This window comes from Lepidochelys kempii, chromosome 15, assembly GCF_965140265.1.
Source record: "Lepidochelys kempii isolate rLepKem1 chromosome 15, rLepKem1.hap2, whole genome shotgun sequence".
In the NCBI taxonomy this organism is placed as follows: Eukaryota; Metazoa; Chordata; order Testudines; family Cheloniidae; genus Lepidochelys; species Lepidochelys kempii.
In genome coordinates, this window is record NC_133270.1 from 6,252,993 (window position 1) to 6,273,374 (window position 20,382).

At 42.6% G+C, this 20,382-nt stretch overlaps 1 protein-coding gene across 6 annotated transcripts in view; it reads left to right on the forward strand.

The window, feature by feature from the left end:
• Positions 1–20,382, forward strand: part of TPCN1 (two pore segment channel 1) — a 69,417-nt gene that overhangs the window by 15,495 nt on the left and 33,540 nt on the right. For 4 of the 6 annotated variants that reach the window (XR_012155006.1, XM_073312388.1, XM_073312387.1 and 1 more), the window contains 4 exons: positions 14,627–14,751; positions 17,832–18,008; positions 19,304–19,417; positions 19,970–20,100. Coding sequence is in view for 5 of the 6 variants with exons in the window: in XM_073312388.1 (XP_073168489.1) it covers positions 14,627–14,751; positions 17,832–18,008; positions 19,304–19,417; positions 19,970–20,100 (547 nt within the window). In the remaining variant the exon portion in view is untranslated. Of the gene's footprint in view, positions 1–14,626; positions 14,752–17,831; positions 18,037–18,754; positions 18,850–19,303; positions 19,418–19,969; positions 20,101–20,382 lie in introns of those variants that run through there. The other 2 variants (XM_073312392.1, XM_073312391.1) reach the window with 2 other exon arrangements.

The window sequence follows — 20,382 nt, forward strand, 5'->3', positions numbered from 1 at the left end:
GTGCCACAAGTACTCCTTTTCTTTTTACTGTAAAGAGAGTGATCACTTAAGGTGAACTATTACCAGGGGGAGAGCGGGGGTAGGGGGGGAACCTTTTGTAGTGATAATCAAGATGGGCCATTTCCAGCAGTTGACAAGAATGTGTGAGGAACAGTGTGGGTGGTGGGGAAATACACAAAGTAAAACTATTTCCCCATGTTTAATGACACATCCACTCCCAGTCTTTATTCAAACCTAAATTAATGGTGTCCAGTTTGCAAATTAATTCCAATTCAACAGTCTCTCACTGGAGCCTGTTTTTGAAGTTTTTTGTTGAAGAATTGCAACTTTTAGGTCTGTAATCAAGTGACCAAGAGATTGAAGTGTTCTCCGACTGGCTTATGAATGTTATAATTCTTGACATCTGATTTGTGTCCATTTATTCTTTTACATAGAGACTGTCCAGTTTGACCAATGTACATGCCAGAGGGGCATGCTTTGTAAAATTGAGTTTCGCTAGCAAAGAGATCATTTATAAACAGGTTCTTTTGGATTCAGTTTTTACTGATTAATGCAGATTTCCCCACAAAATTTTCAAATTTCAGATTTTTCCAGTCTCTATTTTTCTACATTTCTTTTTTCATTGCCAGTTTTGGATTACCTCTTTCTGATTTCATCTTAAGAAATAGTCAGTGCTGACATCTGAAAGCATTACATTAGAAGTGAGCAACACAACTGGAGAGAATATCTAACATTCATTTTAACTTACTGTAGTAAAGACATACAGTAGTTAGGGGATTCAGATACGGTCTTTCTGGATTCCTGTCTGACGCCTATTAAAAACTCTGTTCATGCATTCTTTGACTCACCCTTCTGCATTTGCACCATTAGAGGGAGCTTGCCTTTCTCCTACTGAATTCGGTAGGTTAGCTATATGCTTAAGTAGTAGTCTTGGAAACATGGATCTTACAACTTAAGTTGATTATTCCCCCCCCCCCCCAACCCCGTTGGAAACAAATTTGCAAACCCTGCCTTCACCTCAGGAGTTAAGATTAGTCAGTTGTAAGAATTTATGTATGTATTTTTGATGTGGTATCAGAGGCCTAATAGGATTACATAAGCATACTACCATTCGAAAGAACAGACAAAATGACCATCAAAATCACTTTGTGGAGACTAATTTATTTTTTATTGTGGTTTGAGGGTTCTCCTTTTTGCAGGATTGATTTTGATCTTTTATGGCAAAATAAAGGATCTGAAACTTACAGTAGTTTGGGATTTTAAATATATGCAAAAAGGATCTAGTTTGTGTTTTTTGCACCCCAACATGTAGAAATAAGTGGGGCTCTGTATCTTGCTAGTCAGAATCCCCTGAATTAAAACAACATGACTTCAGCAACTGGAGCAGTGCAGAAAGAAGCAGGTACTTCATCATCAGACTTTGGATGTAAGAGTATTGAAATCTGCCCCTTCTTATACTAGTTAATCTCCTGTGTGATGTTACATCCAGAAAGCCTCTGTGTAGGAATTGAATGCCAAACTGGAAAAGGTTCTGTGGAAAAGGGCTAGGTATGTGACTCTTCCAGTGTGGCTCTGTGAAGGCAATATAGATGGAAAGCGAGAGCTACTGGTGATAAGTAACCTATTTTTTTTTTAATGGGATGCAATCTTTCATAAATTGTCTCCTATAATTTTGCTGACTGCCCAGTTTTGATCCCAGGAAAATCGGATCACTGTTGAATTTTCAGACACACACACACCCTAGATTCACAGGAGCCATGCGGGGCATATAGAAACGCTTTCCCTCCTTCATACTTTATATACCAACTATGAATGAACTCAGCGGCTCTCAAACTGTAATATGTGTATACCAGTGGTCCATAGAAAGCTTCTGATTGGTCCATGGAGCAGCTTCTGTCATAGTGAAGCATCAGTCAGAGTTCAGCCAATGATGCCTGGGGATAGTAGTAGTCTAGGACTCTTCAGGATTTCCAGAGGTGTTTTGGACCAGCTAAATGAAAGAGGGAAAGCGTTTCTGTATGCCTCGCATGGCTCCTGTGAATCTAGGGGGTGTGTGTCTGAAAATTCAACAGTGATCAGCTTTTCCTGGGATCAAAACTGGGCAGTCAGCAAAATTACAAGAGACAAACCACAGAGTGACTCAGAGAGAGTGAGGGAGCAGGCAACAAGTTGGGATTCTGTATTAATAAGCATCAGTGCAGCACGCAAAATGAGGCAACAAACAGCACAGATGCATAAGGGGGGTGTACGTGTCTTAATGCAGTGGTTCTCAAACTTTTGTATTAGTGACCCCTTTCACACAGCAAGCCTCTAAGGGCCCCCTCCTTCTTATAAATTAAAAAACCAAACATTTTTATCTATTTAACACCATTATAAATGCTAGATGCAAAGTGGGGTTTGAGGTGGAGGCTGGCAGCTCGCAATCTCCCATGTAATAACTTCACAACCCTCTGAGGGGTCCCAAACCTCAGTTTGAGAACCCCTATCTTAATGCAATAACTGAGGTTGCTTGGTTAAGTTTTTATTTTCATCTTTGCTCTTTTATGCTGTCCTTTCCGTTGGTTTTTCATGTGAAAATGCACTGTACTTGCCACAGGGAAATGGGTTTGGATAGGAGATGGTTTGTAAGAAGATCTTTCTTACGTTTTTCATCATTTGAAATTGTTTACAAGTCATTAAACTGTTAATTTAATATTAAGATGTAACGTGTATATCAGATAATGTGGTATCTCCTACTGCAATAGTGCACTAGGAACACTGTTGTACCAAAAATGAGAATTGTCTTTGGTTCCCTAAACATGTTAATGTTAGCATACCAATATTTTAAGTGTGTGTAGCACAAACATTACCACAGATACCATAGACGTATCTAGTCAAACAGCGCAGTTTCTGTTTGTGTTGTGTTTGAAATGAGGAGTTAGGCAGCATGGTTTATAAAAGAGGTGATAATATATTTAAAATAGCTTTCCATGCTGGGGAGGGGGTCTGTTAATCCTTCAGCATGTGTATTCAACTCCCATTTAAAATTTTCGTAATCCAGTCGTTTGGATGTTAACTTGAGTGTGCCTCATGTTGAGGTAATTGTACTGTGGACTAAATACTGAGGCAGAAGGCGAGGCTGCTTTATAGTCCTGGTTACAGTTGTTAACAGGAAGTATCATCCAGTTGTTCTATGCTAAAATATCTGAAAATTTAAATATTTTTGGGACAGCTGCATTGAAAGAGACACTGAGGTGACTGTATTATTTTGTTGTCTATAGAGGGTGTGGGGAGTAGCTAATGAGAGAGCAGGGATTTACATACTTTGTGGCTGCTAACAATTGTGATTGGCTGAAACCAACCATTCTTTTTAATGACACAGTGTCTGCATATCAGGCTAACCGTTCAAGTCAACCTATTATTTCTCTTGAAACAGAGTGGCATGACAGTGACTGTCATTGGGGACACACTGTATGTTCTGGGCACTGAAATTATAATAGTAAGCTGTTTAGGCTACTCTGGAGACTTTAAAAAAAAAATCCCTGCTCCAGAGGGGTGCCATGCATGCTTATTGCACTTATTATTTAAGGTGCTCAACCCATAGGATTCAGGTACCAATATATGAATTTAAAGTACATCAGGTCTTCTCACATGGCTCTCATCCCCTGCCTCCCAGTAACAAAGCCACTGGCTCAAAAAACCAAACCAATAAAAAACCTCAGGTGACTTGCTTCCCATAGTGCCCAGCCATTATTGTTCCTCCGTCATCTGGTATGAGAGAGCGAGCCTGCAGGACAGTGGTATGAGAGTGCTGATATGTTCCCTGTAGGTAGCAGGGTTTGGGTTCAGCTTGATCTCTGAGAGTGACTTCTACCTTCGTGGGTCTTACCTGTTTGGAGCTGGGTACCATCAGCCACACGCAGTATTCCTGTCAAATGCAGTTGCCACAATGAGTGGGAAAGAGGATGTGTGCAATAGGCCATTTCTGTACTGTTGGGGCTCTAGTATATGCAGAGCTTTAAATATGAGGTCCAAAATCTTGAAATTAGATGTAAAATTTAACTGGCAGTCAAACATGTGAAGCACTGGTGAGTTGTGCTCTCATTGGCGCGCACTACCTATACGATGGTCAACTAAATGTCAAATTGGCAGTGCTTTCCAGATGGGTTTCAGTGTTATCTCCCACAGGGTGAGACTAGTCTTGAAATGTCAGAAGTATAGACTATCATGACTCAGTCAAAATCTGAGAAGGGCGGGTGCAGTCTCTAAGCCGGAGAGTCCAGGAGCAGAGATAAGTCCATCAAGATCAATGTTGGCATTTGGAAGGTAGACTTCTTCATGATGCTGATGTGACTTCATCACTCCTGATGCTTCTTCCTTTCAACAGCCATCACCTCTGTTTTTTCCTGGATTGAACTCTTCTTTTATTCAGGTCTCTACTTCAGGCTTTGGGGTAGAAGGGCATCTCTACTGTTTTGAATTTAAGAAGGTTAATTCACTACAGTCCCATACTTTCTTGCAGTATCCTTCTGTTCAAGCACATGTGATGTCACTGGAAGGACCAGTAGTGCTGATCCCTCTACTGGTAAGGGCTTTCAGAGAAGAACTGTCTCTGACCTCTCTCTGAAGGAAATGAATGAAGCCTGCCTAATGCAACCACATCCATCCTTACCAGGCCATCAGGGGAGATAAGGCCACCAGTAGAGCCAACAGCATTAGCCAGGATGTATGAACTTTGTCCTTAGCCACAAGGAGATTGCCCATCGGAACAGCCAGTGCTGTCTTTGTGCCTAACTGCAAGGGTTCCAAGATAGAGAAGAAAATTCAGGTGTTTCTGGAATTGTTTCCCTACTTGAGTGACTGTCATTTAGTGCTGCTGGATGCTGCCCTCCCTCAGTGAAGCACTCCTGATCTGTCTGCAGCTGATTTAGACAACCAAATATTCCAACATGATGGAGGAATGGTGGGCCAAAGTAGATAACTGAGCACTGGCAAATGGTAACAATGTAAACACGGAAGATAAACCTCAGATTGAATGGAATTTTTAAGTGGGCATATGTACGGAGAATGGTAGGTTAGATAGCAATCAAAAGCCCTGTTAAGGCACACCTCAGTGGTGCCCCTAGGACAGGGGTTGGCAACCTGTGGCACGCGAGCCGATTTGTAATTGCACGCTGCTGCCTCCCGGGTCCCAGCAGCTGGCCCCGCCTAGCCCGCTGCCGAACCCAGGCCGGCAGCGGGCTGAGCGGGGCCATCGGCCAGGACCCTGGCAGGCAGCAGCGTGCCATTAAAAATCCTGCCTGCCCTCGCCCGCTCTTCTCTGCCCCCAGCCCCTTCCCTCAGCATGCTGGGTTCCTGCCCCTCCTCCTCTCCTTCCCTGTTGCCAATCAACTGATGGCCCTTGCGAGGGAGGGGGAGAAGCGGAGCCCCAGCGCGCTCGCTGCTCTGGGGAGGAGGCGGAGATGAGGTATGGGTGAGGACTTGGGGAGCAGGGTTGGAATCAGGGCATATCCCCTCCAGCCCCCTGTCTGTGAGCTGCTCTAGGCAGGGGGCTGGGAGCACCCCCACAACCCTAGCCCACACCCCCAGCCCTCTGCCCTGACCCCTGCACCCCGTTCACACACACCCCAGCCTGTTCCTTCACCCCCAGCCCTGTGCTCAGTGCACTCCCACCCTCAGCTCAGTGCAGAGAGAGAGGAAGAGAATGGGCTAGAACCAGGGAGAAGGTAGGTACCTATTCTATGTGGGCAGGGCCAGGATCCCAGACCACCAGTGGGCCGGCAGCCGGGACCCGGGCCGGCAGCCGGGACCCGGGCCGGCAGCGTAAGATCAGCATTTTAATTTAATTTTAAATGAAGCTTCTTAAACATTTTGAAAACCTTGTTTACTGAACATACGACAATAGCTTAGTTATATATAGACTTCTAAAAAATGTTAAATGTATTACTGGCACGTGAAACCTTAAATTAAAACTCGGCACACCACTTCTGAAAGGTTGCTGACCCCTGCCCTAAGGGGTGGCCTTACTGAGTGGCCTTAATTCATAGCCAGGGTTTGTAGTTAGCTGGGGAGCGAACTAGAAGCAGCTAAGGCTATTTTGCTTCAACACCTTAAATGGTATATTACACCCAGAAAAGAGAGAACCACAGGGGAAGTGGTAAGCAGAAGCCAGGCATGGAGCTCTGGGGAAATATGAGAGAGACTCTGTATGGTTTGTATTATAACTTTATATTTATCAGTTTGCTCATTGTGGGGAGGAGGGGTTTAGAGAAAAACAAACCACCCTACATCAAAGAAATGCAGTTGAAGACTTTTGCCAAATTGATATCAACTTGGATTGAAATCCAGAATGGGGAAGGAGATTTGTCCCAACCCACAGGGGGACTTCCTTGTTCATTGCTCCACTCCTGGTTCTGTCATATGGACCAGCATACTTACTGCTGGTTTACACATGGCCTTGTGCTGGCATTGATCCATTTCTGAAAGCAGCGTACCTCTTACCCAAATCTCAGTGGCAGAAGTTGCTTACACTGCTGACCAATAGTTTTCTTTCTCTCGTGGCAGGGAACTTTGTTTAATAAAAGGAGCTGTTTGGCATGAGGAAAGTTTTCTTATTTGTGTCCTTCCTTTCTGTCTAATTTTTTTTTATTTTTAATGATGGCATATGGAAGCTATTTACACTGGAGCATGCTGTGCTCTGGTGAATGAAAATGTTGGAATCCCTGCAGTATCATTCTGGATGCCTTGTGTAAGCAGACCAGCTGGCTTTTATTTATTTATTTATTTTTATTAAGGGAACTTCTGTGATAAGTTACATCAGTGTGGAGGAAATATTACCATTTGTGTGAGAAGTTCAGCTGGTTTATTTCTTTGCCCCCTTTGTACTATGAACTTCACAAAAAAATTGCAAATGTTTTTGGTTGGGAGAGAGGGTTCTTTACATTGATCACTTAGCACTTTGCAGAAAGTACACTTGTGGGGGTGAGCAGATTCTGATGTGTGCCAAGAAAAGAAGGGGAAAGTGCAAATGAGTCATTGCTTTATAATTAGAATTAATTTAAGAAACTCTTCATCCAGTGGCTAAGCCTTCTGAAAAATCAAAGCATCCTGTTTCTGGTATGGTGGGGATGAACTTTTAACTGAGGCCTTGAGCCACTGTCCACATGGGAACAAGTTGTTTTATTTGTGGGTTTTGTTTTGCAGAGAGTAAAAGGGAATCTAGTTTGTTTAGCTTTTGTTAAAACCTTGAGTAAGCTCTGAAGGTGAAAAGAAACTTTCAGACAACAGAGAGGGGAGAACTTAAGTTGTTTGACTCTTCTCCATCTGCCTACTTCCATCTCCAAATATCCTGCATCTGCATCCTGAGGCAAAGGCTGACATGCAGTGGTGGAGGCAGCCTGCTATCCACTTGGAAAATTGCTAGAGTCCCGTGGAGAGATCCTCTTATCTGACTGAGCCTGACACGAATGGTAAATTTCGTTGGGGCTGTTCCACAGCATGGTCTGAGCAGAGTGAAGAGTTGCATTAGTCTGTGTCATTGTTATCGGGGGAGCAGCTGAGGAAATAACCTTACCTGGATGGCTGCCAAGCAAGAGTCAGAGAGTCACATTTTAAATTTATTATTATTTTAGACAGATGATACTAGTGCCTTTGGATTGTAGATCAACCTTCTGGAACCCAATGGGAATAAACAGATAGAGTAAATGGAGTTCTGCAATGGGACGCTTCACTAATCAGTTTTCCAGTCTATGTGAGACTAGCATGGAGATGTTTGTTTGGGCAGAGAGAATCCATAGCAGTCTCCAAAGTTTTTGTTTCTGACTCATGGCTCTGAGACCTGTTGTGGTATTTGCACTTGTTCCCCCAGGAACATCTCATTTGTATTTCAGCAGTGAGCATCTTGTGTATGAAATGTTGGAAAAGTTTTTGTTTACGCAAGTGCTGCCTTTTCTTTCCATTCAAAATGTTGGTGTGATTCCATTCAAGGAAAGGTTTCTCTTTCAAAAAAGCATTATTTTAGAGATTAAAGGAAAAGCTTCTAATGCTATAAACCTGTGGCTAAATTGATCTGACCTTAAGTTTTAATGCTCTTAAATGTTGTGGGTATTATCAAGTTTTGGTGGTGGTGAAATATTTTTGAAAAAGAGAAATGAAATCAGTTCTGATATTTTGAAAGCCTTCCAGTCGTTTTAGGACTTGCATCAAACTGAACAAGTCTGAGTGAGTGGATGATCAATGGCTCCATGTCTAGTTGGCAGCCGGTGTCAAGTGGAGTGCCCCAGGCGTTGGTCCTGGGGCCGGTTTTGTTCAATATCTTCATAAATGATCTGGAGAATGGTGTGGATTGCACTCTCAGCAAATTTGCGGACGATACTAAACTGGGAGGAGTGGTAGATATGCTGGAGGGCAGGGATAGGATACAGAGGGACCTAGACAAATTGGAGGATTGGGCCAAAAGAAATCTGATGAGGTTCAACAAGGATAAGTGCAGGGTCCTGCACTTAGGACGGAAGAACCCAATGCACAGCTACAGACTAGGGACCGAATGGCTAGGCAGCAGTTCTGCGGAAAAGGACCTAGGGGTGACAGTGGACGAGAAGCTGGATCTGAGTCAGCAGTGTGCCCTTGTTGCCAAGAAGGCAAATGGCATTTTGGGATGTATAAGTAGGGGCATAGCAAGCAGATCGAGGGACGTGATCATCCCCCTCTATTCGACATTGGTGAGGCCTCATCTGGAGTACTGTGTCCAGTTTTGGGCCCCACACTACAAGAAGGATGTGGATAAATTGGAGAGAGTCCAGCGAAGGGCAACAAAAATGATTAGGGGTCTGGAACACATGACTTATGAGGAGAGGCTGAGGGAACTGGGATTGTTTAGTCTGCAGAAGAGAAGAATGAGGGGGGATTTGATAGGTGCTTTCAACTACCTGAGAGGTGGTTCCAGAGAGGATGGTTCTAGACTATTCTCAGTGGTAGAAGATGACAGGACAAGGAGTAATGGTCTCAAGTTGCAGTGGGGGAGGTTTAGGTTGGATATTAGGAAAAACTTTTTCACTAGGAGCGTGGTGAAACACTGGAATGCGTTACCTAGGGAGGTGGTAGAATCTCCTTCCTTAGACGTTTTTAAGGTCAGGTTTGACAAAGCCCTGGCTGGGATGATTTAATTGGGGATTGGTCCTGCTTTGAGCAGGAGGTTGGACTAGATGACCTCCTGAGGTCCTTTCCAACCCTGATATTCTATGATTCTATGAGGCACCTGGACACAAGCCCAAACTGCAGTTGGCCCACGTGTCCTGGTGATATTTCACGGTGGTGGCAAATAAGAACGGTATTAATTTACCTGTCTTCAGAAAGTAGCCATGTCCCCTCAGCCAGTTGATACCAGCAGTTAAGAGGATTCCTGCAGCTCACCCACTACCCTCAGTTCCAGGTCAATTTTTATAGCTTCTCAGAGGTCCCTTTTTATTCCTAACATCCTGCCATAGGTAAAATGGACGTTTATTGCTAATGTGTTCATTTTTGAGTTTCCACTTCTGTTAATATTTTGTTGGCAGGATATATTTTCAGAAATTTTGTCCTTACAGGTGTTAAGCAAATTATAATAATATATTTAGCAAAGACCTATATTAATGCAGGGTTAGGATTATGAATTTAAACACTTAAGAAATGCAGAAGTAGTAGGTGCCAGTTACAAAACTGTGTAGTTAAGGTAACAAACTAGGGTGGAAATGGCCCACCTTGATTATCATACACATTGTAAGGAGAGTGGTCACTTTAGATAAGCTATTACCAGCAGGAGAGTGGGGTGGGGGGAGGTATTTTTTCATGCTTTGTGCGTATAAAAAGATCTTCTACACTTTCCACAGTATGCATCTGATGAAGTGAGCTGTAGCTCACGAAAGCTTATGCTCAAATTGGTTAGTCTCTAAGGTGCCACAAGTACTCCTCTTCTTTTAGGTTTCCATTATAATTCTCAAAAAGAACAGGAGTACTTCTGGCACCTTAGAGACTAACCAATTTATTTGAGCATAAGCTTTCGTGGACGAAAACCCACTTCATCGGATGCATGCAGTGGAAAATACAGTAGGAAGATATACACAGAGAACATGAAACAATGGGTGTTATCCTATGCACTATAATGAGAGTGATCAGTTAAGGTGAGCTATTACCGGGGACGGGGGGGGGGGGGAACCTTTTTGTAGTGATAATGAAGATGGGCCATTTCCAGCAGTTGACAAGAACATGTGAGGAAGGAGATGGGAAATAAACATGGGGAAATAGTTTTACTTTGTGTAATGACACATCCACTCGGTCTTTACTCAAGCCTAATTTAATGGTGTCCAGTTTGCTAATTAATTCCAATTCAGCAGTCTCTTGCTGGAGTCTGTTTGTGAAGTTTTTTTGTTGTAATAATGCGACTTTTAGGTCTGTAATCGAGTGACCAGGGAGATTGAAGTGTTCTCCAAGCCAGGAACCTATCCTTGCAACAAGGCCCGTTGCCAGCTGTGTCCACATATCTATTCAGGGGACACCATCATAGGATCTAATCACATCAGCCACACTATCAGAGGCTCATTCACCTGCACATCTACCAATGTGATATATGCCATCATGTGCCAGCAATGCCCCTCTGCCATGTACATTGGCCAAACTGGACAGTCTCTACATAAAAGAATAAATGGACACAAATCAGACGTCAAGAATTATAACATTCAAAAACCAGTCGGAGAACACTTCAATCTCCCTGGTCACTCAATTACAGACCTAAAATTTGCAATTCTTCAACAAAAAAACTTCAAAAACAGGCTCCAGTGAGAGACTGTTGAATTGGAATTAATTTGCAAACTGGACACCATTAATTTAGGCTTGAATAAAGACTGGGAGTGGATGTGTCATTAAACATGGGGAAATAGTTTTACTTTGTGTATTTCCCCCCCACCCACACTGTTCCTCACACATTCTTGTCAACTGCTGGAAATGGCCCATCTTGATTATCACTACAAAAGGTTTTTTTTTCTCTCTCCTGTTGGTAATAGCTCACTTTAACTGATCACTCTCGTTATAGTGTGTAGGATAACACCCATTGTTTCATGTTCTCTGTGTGTGTGTGTATAAAAGATATGATCTTCCTACTGTATTTTCCACTGCATGCATCCGATGAAGTGGGTTTTAGTCCGCAAAAGCTTATGCTCGAATACATTTTTTAGTCTCTAAGGTGCCACAAGTCCTCCTGTTCTTTTTGCGGATACAGACTAACACAGCTGCTACTCTGAAACCTGTCATTATAAACCTGTTTCCTTTGCATGCTGATAACTTTTCTAAACATTTCACCATTCTGGGCTTGAAATTTCCATTTTAGTCTGTGCTCCAAGAGAGAGGGGTGGGTGGGTGAAACTGGGGAAAAAACCCTTCATTCATTTGGGTCATGGGATGAAGTTTGGACCTTATGCTGGGCAGAGTTCCCAATGAGGTCTTTGCTTTGTTTGGGCTGGGTATTTGAAAATATAAAGTTTTTTATATTGACTGAAAAATGTATATGTGGTGAGAGGTGAGCATATACTGATGAAACCATGGTCCCTTTGTAATTCCACTAAACATTCTCTCTGACCAGGATACTTCGAGGCTTCTGCTGTCAGCCTAAAATTTACATAAGGGAGTTCACGTCTCCTTGAAATATGCACGCATAATCCTTTTAAAAATAATAATTAACCAGATCCCACATTTAAAGGTCTCTCTGAAATTTTTGCAGATTATAATCTTTCATTTAAAAAAATGCTGCACCTGTTATGCGGATAAATAAAAGACTTTGGGCTTCAGCATTCTGTAGCATTGCATTCACAGAGGCTTCAGTGGAGGAGAGGATTAAATAGTCACCAAATTCATCCACATCTTGAAAAAGAAAAAGAATAGATAGACAGACTGACTGAACATTGCATGTTTAGATCACTTTGAAGTCTGGGATCCAAAGCTCTTTATGGTCACTCTGTAGCTGTGTTTATGTTCATTTGATTCCGGGTTAGAATGCAGTTGTCATGCTGCACTGACACAAGGGCTGTCAGTCCCTTGCATGCCATATCCTTTCAGGCAGCTACTTTCAATGACTTCTCCTTGGTGTGCTCCAGAATATTTGTCAGGTCTACCCCGGTGCTTCCAGAGGGATACTACAGGAACTGAATCTTCAGTTTATGGGGTTATTCTGGCATTTGAGAAGGACGTTGCTGCAAAGTGCCTCAGCAAATCTGCATGAACGTTATAGCAAGGAGAGAAGAAATGAAAGCACAGTCACAATTTCCCCTTACCCCCAGATAAGGTCTCATAATTCACAGTCTATTCTGGTCAATTTCATGGCCATAGGATTTGAAAATTAGTTAATTGCATGGTTTAAGATGCTTACATCTGAAATTTCAGGGTGTTGTAACCATGGGGGTCCTGACCCAAAAGAGGGTCATGGGGTGGAGGGTGTCCAAAAGCTGTTGTAGAGGGGTCGCGGGATTGCCACCATCACTTCTCTGCTGCCTTCAGATGTGGAATCTCAAGGCAGCCTCCTCCCCCCCCCTGGAGTTTCCTGTGGCCACAGGAAGTTGCTGGAGGTTTAAGTGGGTCTGATATCCCCCGTGCTGGGAGCACCCCTGCCAAGAGTTCCTAGCTGCTAGCCCCAGCTAGGGTGAGTTGGGACAGGACTTGCTCTTCCCCTGCGTGGCCGCTCTCTGGAGGAGATCAGACCTACCTACACCTCTGGCAACCTCTTGGGCTGCTGCCTAGTCCCAGAGCTTTCTGCAGCTTCAGGAAGTACCTGGAGATGGGTCTGATCTCCCTCAAAGTGCGGCCATGCTGGGGAAGAGCAAGTCCTGTCCCTCCCCAGCCCAGCTGGGATTAGCAGCTAGGAGCCCCTGGCTGGGGCACTCCCAGCAGCATTGGGAAGATCAGACCCACTTCCGGCAACTTTCTGCAGCTTGGGTAGGTATCCAGAGGTGGGTCTGATCTCCTCCCTGGAGTGGCTGTGCAGGGGAAGAGTAAGTCCCATCCCTTCCCAGCCCAGAGGGGACTAGCAGCTGGAGCAGGGGGCATGGTAGGAACCCTTCACTTGGCACACACCCCAGCCCTGTCCCTCCCTTACAATAGCTAGATTTCACAGGGGAGGTCTGATTTCATGGTCCGTGACACTTTTTCCACAGCCGTGAATTTGGTAGGGCCCTACTCATAACACAGAGATTAAGAACTGCTGCATAGCAACTTTGAAACAACAGGACTGGGGCTTTTGTAGAGGAAAATCCTTCTACTTCCCATGCTGGGACTCAGCAAAACTATTTTTATGTGTACCTCTGTAAGAAAACTACCAAGGAGGAAGAATGCCCTTGTAGTTAAAGCATAGGACTGGAACTCGGAAGAACTGGGTTCATGTCTTTGTTTTGCCATGGCCTTCCTGTATGACCTTGGGTGAGTTATTTAGGCCTAACGTTTAAAAAAGGTGACGTGAATTTTTGGTATCTCTTGTTTTGGGTATCCAAACCTTAAAGGAACCTAATTTTCAAAAAGTTTTGACTGAGTAGCCACCATTCACCTGGACATCTGCGATCACTGATTACTTTTGAAAAATTAAGTTTTAGCCTCTCTGTGCTTCCGTTCCCATCTGTAAAACTGGCATAATGATCCTTTTGGACGTGGGGGTATTGTCTTTGTGGTCGTGCAGTTACATCCTCAATGTCAGCAAATATTTGGTTTTCACACATGCCCACTGACAATGTCACTGTCATAGGAAGTTTGCTGTGTAGTGTCCCATAACTTGTTTCCTTGCTTTTTAGGATTTGAATTGGGGGAAAATATTGCAGTTATCCCTAATACCCTTTTTTATACAAGGATTTTTGTCTACGGAATCTTAAACAAATGATAGAGCACTCTTCGTTTCTGTGCTTCTTTAGAGATTAAAAAGACCCCAAAAGTTTTAAAGTAACCTAGGACATAAAGATAGACAATTAACTTTCTCTCTTAGGCTATAAGATGGGGATATTGATATTTACTTGTATTGCAGGAGTGTTGTGCAGATGAATTAATGACTACAGAGCACTCTGAAAATATAATGCTGTCTATAATGTTAAGTATTATGATTTAGTTTCTGTTGCTTGCTGTAACCCGTTACTCTTTCTGAGTCTTCCCTAGTATTCGGTCTAAAAAGAAAGTTTTGCGGTATTTTTGTTTTGTTTTTTCTGGGTTGTATGCCCCCAAAGAGGCTTTCAGAAGTTTGTCATCTCCTCTTAATTTGTTTCTCTTGATGGTAGAGGTATGAACCTGAAAGCATTAATATCATGAACCAAGAGACCTTCTTATGTTAAATGGGCAGGTGACTCTGTTTTGATTATTATAAGATGCTCATGTTCAAACATTCAGAAGTTCTTAACTGCTGAGTTCAAGAGTGCTGATCATAACATGCTAGTTTTTGAAAGCTGCTTCTTGGGAAGAATCGATTAGCCAGTGTCTACATTGTCACTTGGTATTCAGGTGTCACTTGATGCTTGTCACTTGTCTTACTACATGATACTTGACCTGCTTGTGTTCCAGAAAAGGCTGGTGCATTCTCCCTGATCAAACTGGGCCTACTTAATTGTACATACCTCTCTCTTTCTCTCTCTGTCCTGTCCTATGGATACAGATGGAGGCAGCTATGACCTTGTTAATGATGTGTCTAGCCCAGCAACAGGGGACTACCATTCTCAGCAAAGATCTGCCAGACACAACTGGGAAATGAACTACCAAGAGGCAGCAATCTACCTCCAGGTGAGGCCTGCTATTCAGTGTTGTGGTAGAAGTATCCACCCTGTGTTTGAAATTGCTCATCAAGGGCTTGTGAACAGGGGAGTAACCCTTTGACGTGTAAATTGGTAACGTGGACTTTTAAATCATGATCATTATTAAATATAGAAAACTGCATTTGTGAAGTTTCCTGGTTGCAGGGTTGATTCTCTAAATGGGAGTGTCTCCTTACTGTTAAAAAAAAAAAAAAGATGAGGACTTGGGAGATTTAGGTTCTATTCCTAACTGTGCCAGACTCACTGTGTGATCTTGAGCAAATCATTCAACCTCATTCAAGTCTAATGTGAACTCATGTTTATAATGGAAGTTCACAGAGTTAATACATTGTCTGATTATGGCACATACAGTAGGCTAAGCCCTCCAGATCGAAGAATTATTCTTCTTGCTGTCTTGACCAATTACCATGTTGATGATGTCCTTGAAATGAAGTAGACATAACTTAAATAGCACTCAGATTGTTTATCCAAATTAGCAGCTTCAGGCTAGAGTTTGCTATCTGAATAAGAGGGCTTAGCTGCCCAAGAATGTCTTGAATTGCATCCGATGAAGTGAGCTGTAGCTCACGAACGCTTATGCTCAAATAAATTGGTTAGTCTCTAAGGTGCCACAAGTACTCCTTTTCTTTTTGCGAATACAGACTAACATGGCTGCTACTCTGAAACTTGAATTGGTTAGTTACCAAAAGACAAAATTTGGCTCTTTTTTTCATTCTGTAAGTTTGTTTGGGTCACGCCTGGATAAGAATGCCCTACTGATGTAAAGCTAGCTCTGTCTCTGAGTGGGAGCTTGAGTTTAATCTGGGTTAGGTTTTTTCTGTCCTGTTTGCAATGTGGATCACCGAACTGACTGTTATATATAAGTTAAACAGAACATAAGCTTGAACTTAACTATTGAGAATTGCCTCTTTTCTTGTGAGATGATTAAATGGAACAAAGTTGTTACATAAGAATGGCCATACTGGGTCAGACCAAATGTCTGTCTAGCCCAGTATCCTGTCTTCTGTCAGTGGCCAATGCCAAGTGCCCCAGAGGGAATGAACAGAACAGGTAATCATCAAGTGATCCATTCCTGTCGCCCATTCCCAGCTTCTGGCAAACAGAGGCTAGGGACACATTCCCTGCCAATCCTGGCTAATTGCTGGACCTATCATCCATGAGTTTGTCTATTTCTGTTTAGAACCCTGTTACAGTCTTGGCCTTCACAACATCCTCTGGTACAGAGTTCCACAGGTTGACTGTGCGTTGTGTGAAGAAATACCTCCTTTTGTTAGTTTTAAACCTGATGCCTGTTAATTTCATTTGGTGACCCCTAGTTCTTGTGTTTATGAGAAGGAGTAAATAATACTTCCTTATTTACTTTCTCCACACCAGTCAAGATTATGTAGACCTCAGTCATATCCTCCCTTAGTCGTCTCTTTTCCAAGCTGAAAAGTCCTAGTCTTGTTAATCTCTCCTCATATGGCAGCCATTCCATATCCCTAATAATTTTTGTTGCCCTTTTCTGCACCTTTTCCAATTCCATTATATCTTTTTTGAGATGGGGCAACCACATCTGCACACAGTATTCAAGGTGTGGGTGTACCATGAATTTATATAGAGGCAATATGATATTTTCTGTCTTATTCACTATCCCTTTCTTGATGATACCCAACATTCTGTTCGCTTATTTGACTGCCGCTGCACATTGAGTGGATGTTTTCCTGAACTATCCACAATGACTCCAAGATCTCTTTCTTGAGTGGTAACAGCTAATTTAGACCCCCATCTTTTTATATGTATAGTTGGGATTGTTAGCTCACATTTATAGTGTGGATCACCTCTTAATGGAAAAACTGTCTTGTGGACCTGACCTCACTTCCCACTCTTGACCACAAGTACCAGCCTCCCATCCATAATTGCTTAATATCCTCATAGTAACTGCAGCAATTGCTTGCCTTACCTAGAAATGTAATGTTAGAGATGTACTTAACTGTCCCAGTTGGAAAAAACTAGCCAGCACCAAGTGACATCTTCAGACAAACCAGCAAGTGCTCTGCAGGTCACCACTGGTCCACAGTGAGAACCTCTAGCTTAAACAATAGAAGTGGCTGTTTGATGGTCCTATATTGAAAGACTGAGACCTATTTAAACGTAAGCTCATTGGTACCAGAGCAGTCTTTTCCTTACGAGCTAAAGTAGTAGTAAAGCCACTGTTGTAAATCATTTGCAAGCAAACTGTTGGAGTGTTGAGCATTTATGCTCAAATAAATTGGTTAGTCTCTAAGGTACCACAAGTACTCCTTTTCTTTTTGCGAATACAGACTAACACGGCTGCTACTGTGAAACCTGAACTTTTATGTTAAGATCCTGAAGCAAGAGGGAATGACACATCAGCATATAGACTGCCTTAATTTTTCATGATCTCCAGCTTCCCACATTCCTTTCCAGAATGTACTGGACAGTATTTGTGTTCTACAAAAGGATTTTCCTTGCACAGTCATTTTGCAAGGTCAAGATAAGAAACCATGACTGTTAAGCTCAGGGCCAGCTGGTTATCTGAGTTCTTTAGAGTTCTGTCATGGAGAAGTTGATCAGTTTGATGTGGGAAGTCACAAATGTGGAAATAATTAAAAATAAACAACATCCCAGAGTTTTTCAAGTGCTAGCTAAATTTCTTTGGCTATCCTGCAAAATGACCTGGGCACTTCCTTTTCCTAAGAAACTAATAGCTTTCTAAGTTGGAAGCTCACAGCTGTTAATGTAATCTGTACTACTGAAATATACACACAGAAAAAAGTGGGTTTGCTTTGTGTATAATATATGCCATGTCACCTAGTGGTTAGAGCATTGCCTCGGGATCCAGAGCTTCTGAGTTCTAGTCCTATTTCTGCCACTTGGAGAAGACACTTAACCACTCAATGAATCAGCTTACCAGTCTGTAAAATGGGAATAACACTACTTCCCCCACAGGGCAGTTATGAAACTAACTTGATGTATGTAAGATCAGATGGAAGGTGCTCTTGTAGTGTAAAACATTACTAATGTTGCTGCTATTATTTTCTATAGGAAGGAGAAAACAATGATAAATTCCTCACCCACCCCAAGAATGCCAAAGCACTGGCTGCCTACCTCTTTGTACACAATCACCTTTTCTACCTAATGGAGCTGACCACGGCACTGCTGCTCCTGCTGCTGTCCCTCTGCGAGGCCCCTGCTGTCCCCATTCTTCGCCTTGGCATCTATGTATGTAGTTCAGTCACAGAATGATGATGTGAGTGGATGGGCACAGAGAAAGAAGGCATCAGCACCAGAAATACTATGTGGTTTGTTTAAGGGCATGGGGGGAGCAGAAGCAGTGTTGTTTTCACTGGATGTGGAGAGATCAGGGTCCCTCAGGTCAACAATCAAGACACGACATATGTATGATGCTTTTAAGGGTCACCATCATCCCAGACCTATACTACCCATGATGTATTCAAACTGAATCATTAGCAGCTCTTAGAATGCGAACATTTCAGATCCTTGTCTCCTGGCATGTTTGAGAATAGCGTTCTAATCCCAGCTCTTGCTCAGATTCCTCCTGTGATGTGGACAAGTAGCTGAAGCTCTGTGCCTCAGTTTCCCAAGGTTTATAATGGATATAAAGATATTTACCTTGCTTCTCCGTATTTGTGAGAATTAATTTTAAAGTGCTTTGAAGCTTTATGGTTAGATTTTTTCAAAGGCCCAGCCTCCCTTTCTGTGAGTGTAGTGTGTTTGCAAAAATGAATTATGAGTGCAAATCAGAGGGTTTGTGTCACTACCTCTTTGTGGCTACAGATCAGATAGTGAGAAGTGCAAACACTCTGATTTGTGAGTGCAGCTTGCACCTGCAAACAGAGAAGCTGACCCGAATAATTAAGTGCTAAGGGTTATTACCATGGTTGTTCAGGGTTCTATTTCTGATCATCCATTACTTTTTCATATATGCAAGCTCTTTTTCCATCCAGCTCTTATTCCCGTACTGCATTGTGGGGTATATGCAGACTTGGATCTTTCAAAAAGAGCCATTACTGAGTTACAGATTTGCAAAAAGTGTACTGAGGTAATTACATGGAAATAAATACTTACCATACATCAGTTGCTCATCAAAAATTGCAAAATCGTTTTCACTGAATCTTTTATCACACATTGTTTCTGGGATAAAACCAAAAAATAAAATTTCAATCAAAAGTAAGCCTTTTTAGAGAAAGTGCTAAGTGATGTGAGGCTGGATTTTTCCAGTGTTCAGCAGCTGTTGTCAATTAATGCTGAACATTAATTTAACCCTTAGAATATTAGTGCCAGGCTAACTTTAAGAATGTTTAAAAGACAGAGGACTGTTTGTTCTGATGTTTTCAATATATATTCAGGTCTTCTATCTCTGTAGGAAAAGCCTGACTGCTACAAAGCAGAGGTTTGTTACAGAAGCCACAAGCTTCTTGAGACGGGAGGGTAAAACCCTGGTTTCTGGAACCAGTGAAAATGAGAGGTTAAATTTATTGGTGGTCTGATTGCAGATCCACGCCACCCTGGAGCTCTTTGCATTAGTGGTTGTGGTCTTTGAACTTTCCATGAAGATGAGATGGATGGGCTTCTACACCTATATCAGACACAAAAGAACCATGGTTAAGGTAAGCTGCCTGCCCCACTGCCTGTCTTTTTCTTCAGTATTCTTTCTCCTTCAGTGTCTTCTGTAACCACAGAACCAGAAGAAATATTGGGCTATTAAATATAGGGCATTTATTGAGTTGTCTCCCAACTTCCATCTGATATTACGTGAGCTATTGTCCATGTCTGAATTTTGGGGTTCTTTTCACTTCCTTAAAATCTTTTTCCCTGGTTATTAGTCACAAAACACTAGAACACAACTGGTATCCATGTGTACTGTCTATGAACTCGTACCACTCTGGATACACTTCCACAACTTCTGTTTCCTTCACTCTCCGAACGCTATTCCATTGCCTGGCTGTTAAGAAATGGCATAAGAGTAATGCCAGCCATGCTTTCTATGTCTGTGCCTAAACACTACAACTCTGCTCTTTTGCTTTTCTTTATACTGTCTGTCAAATGTACAGTTCAGCCAACATTACTAATCAGGAACAGGGAGGGAAGAAGAGGAAGTTACCTTTGTAATGCTGATCACTTCCTTTTTTTTTTTTTTTTTTTTCTCCCTCCTCTTGCAGACCTGTGTGCTGTTAGTGCAGTTTGTAGAAGCAATAGTGGTTTTGGTGCGTCAGACCTCGCACGTCAGGATAACAAGAGCTTTGCGGTGTATCTTCTTGGTGGACTGTCGCTACTGTGGAGCGGTCAGAAGGTGACTGGCTACCTGGCCGGCTGGCTACCTGGCCGGCTGGCTGATTCCTGCAGTTATGGCTGAGAAAGAGATCAAACTAAAGCTTTGTGGTTGTCCAGGCTTTTTTCATAGAGACTTCATATTTACCCTGGAGATTTGTAAGAGTGCAGAATTGTAGCAAGGCAGTCTCAGAAATGTTACTGTATCTTAGAATTCTCTTGTTTTGGCCCTATTGGGAGGCTGTATGTCTTAACCCTGCAGAAAGAAATTGACACAGTGAAACTAGTATCACGTGTTACCTGA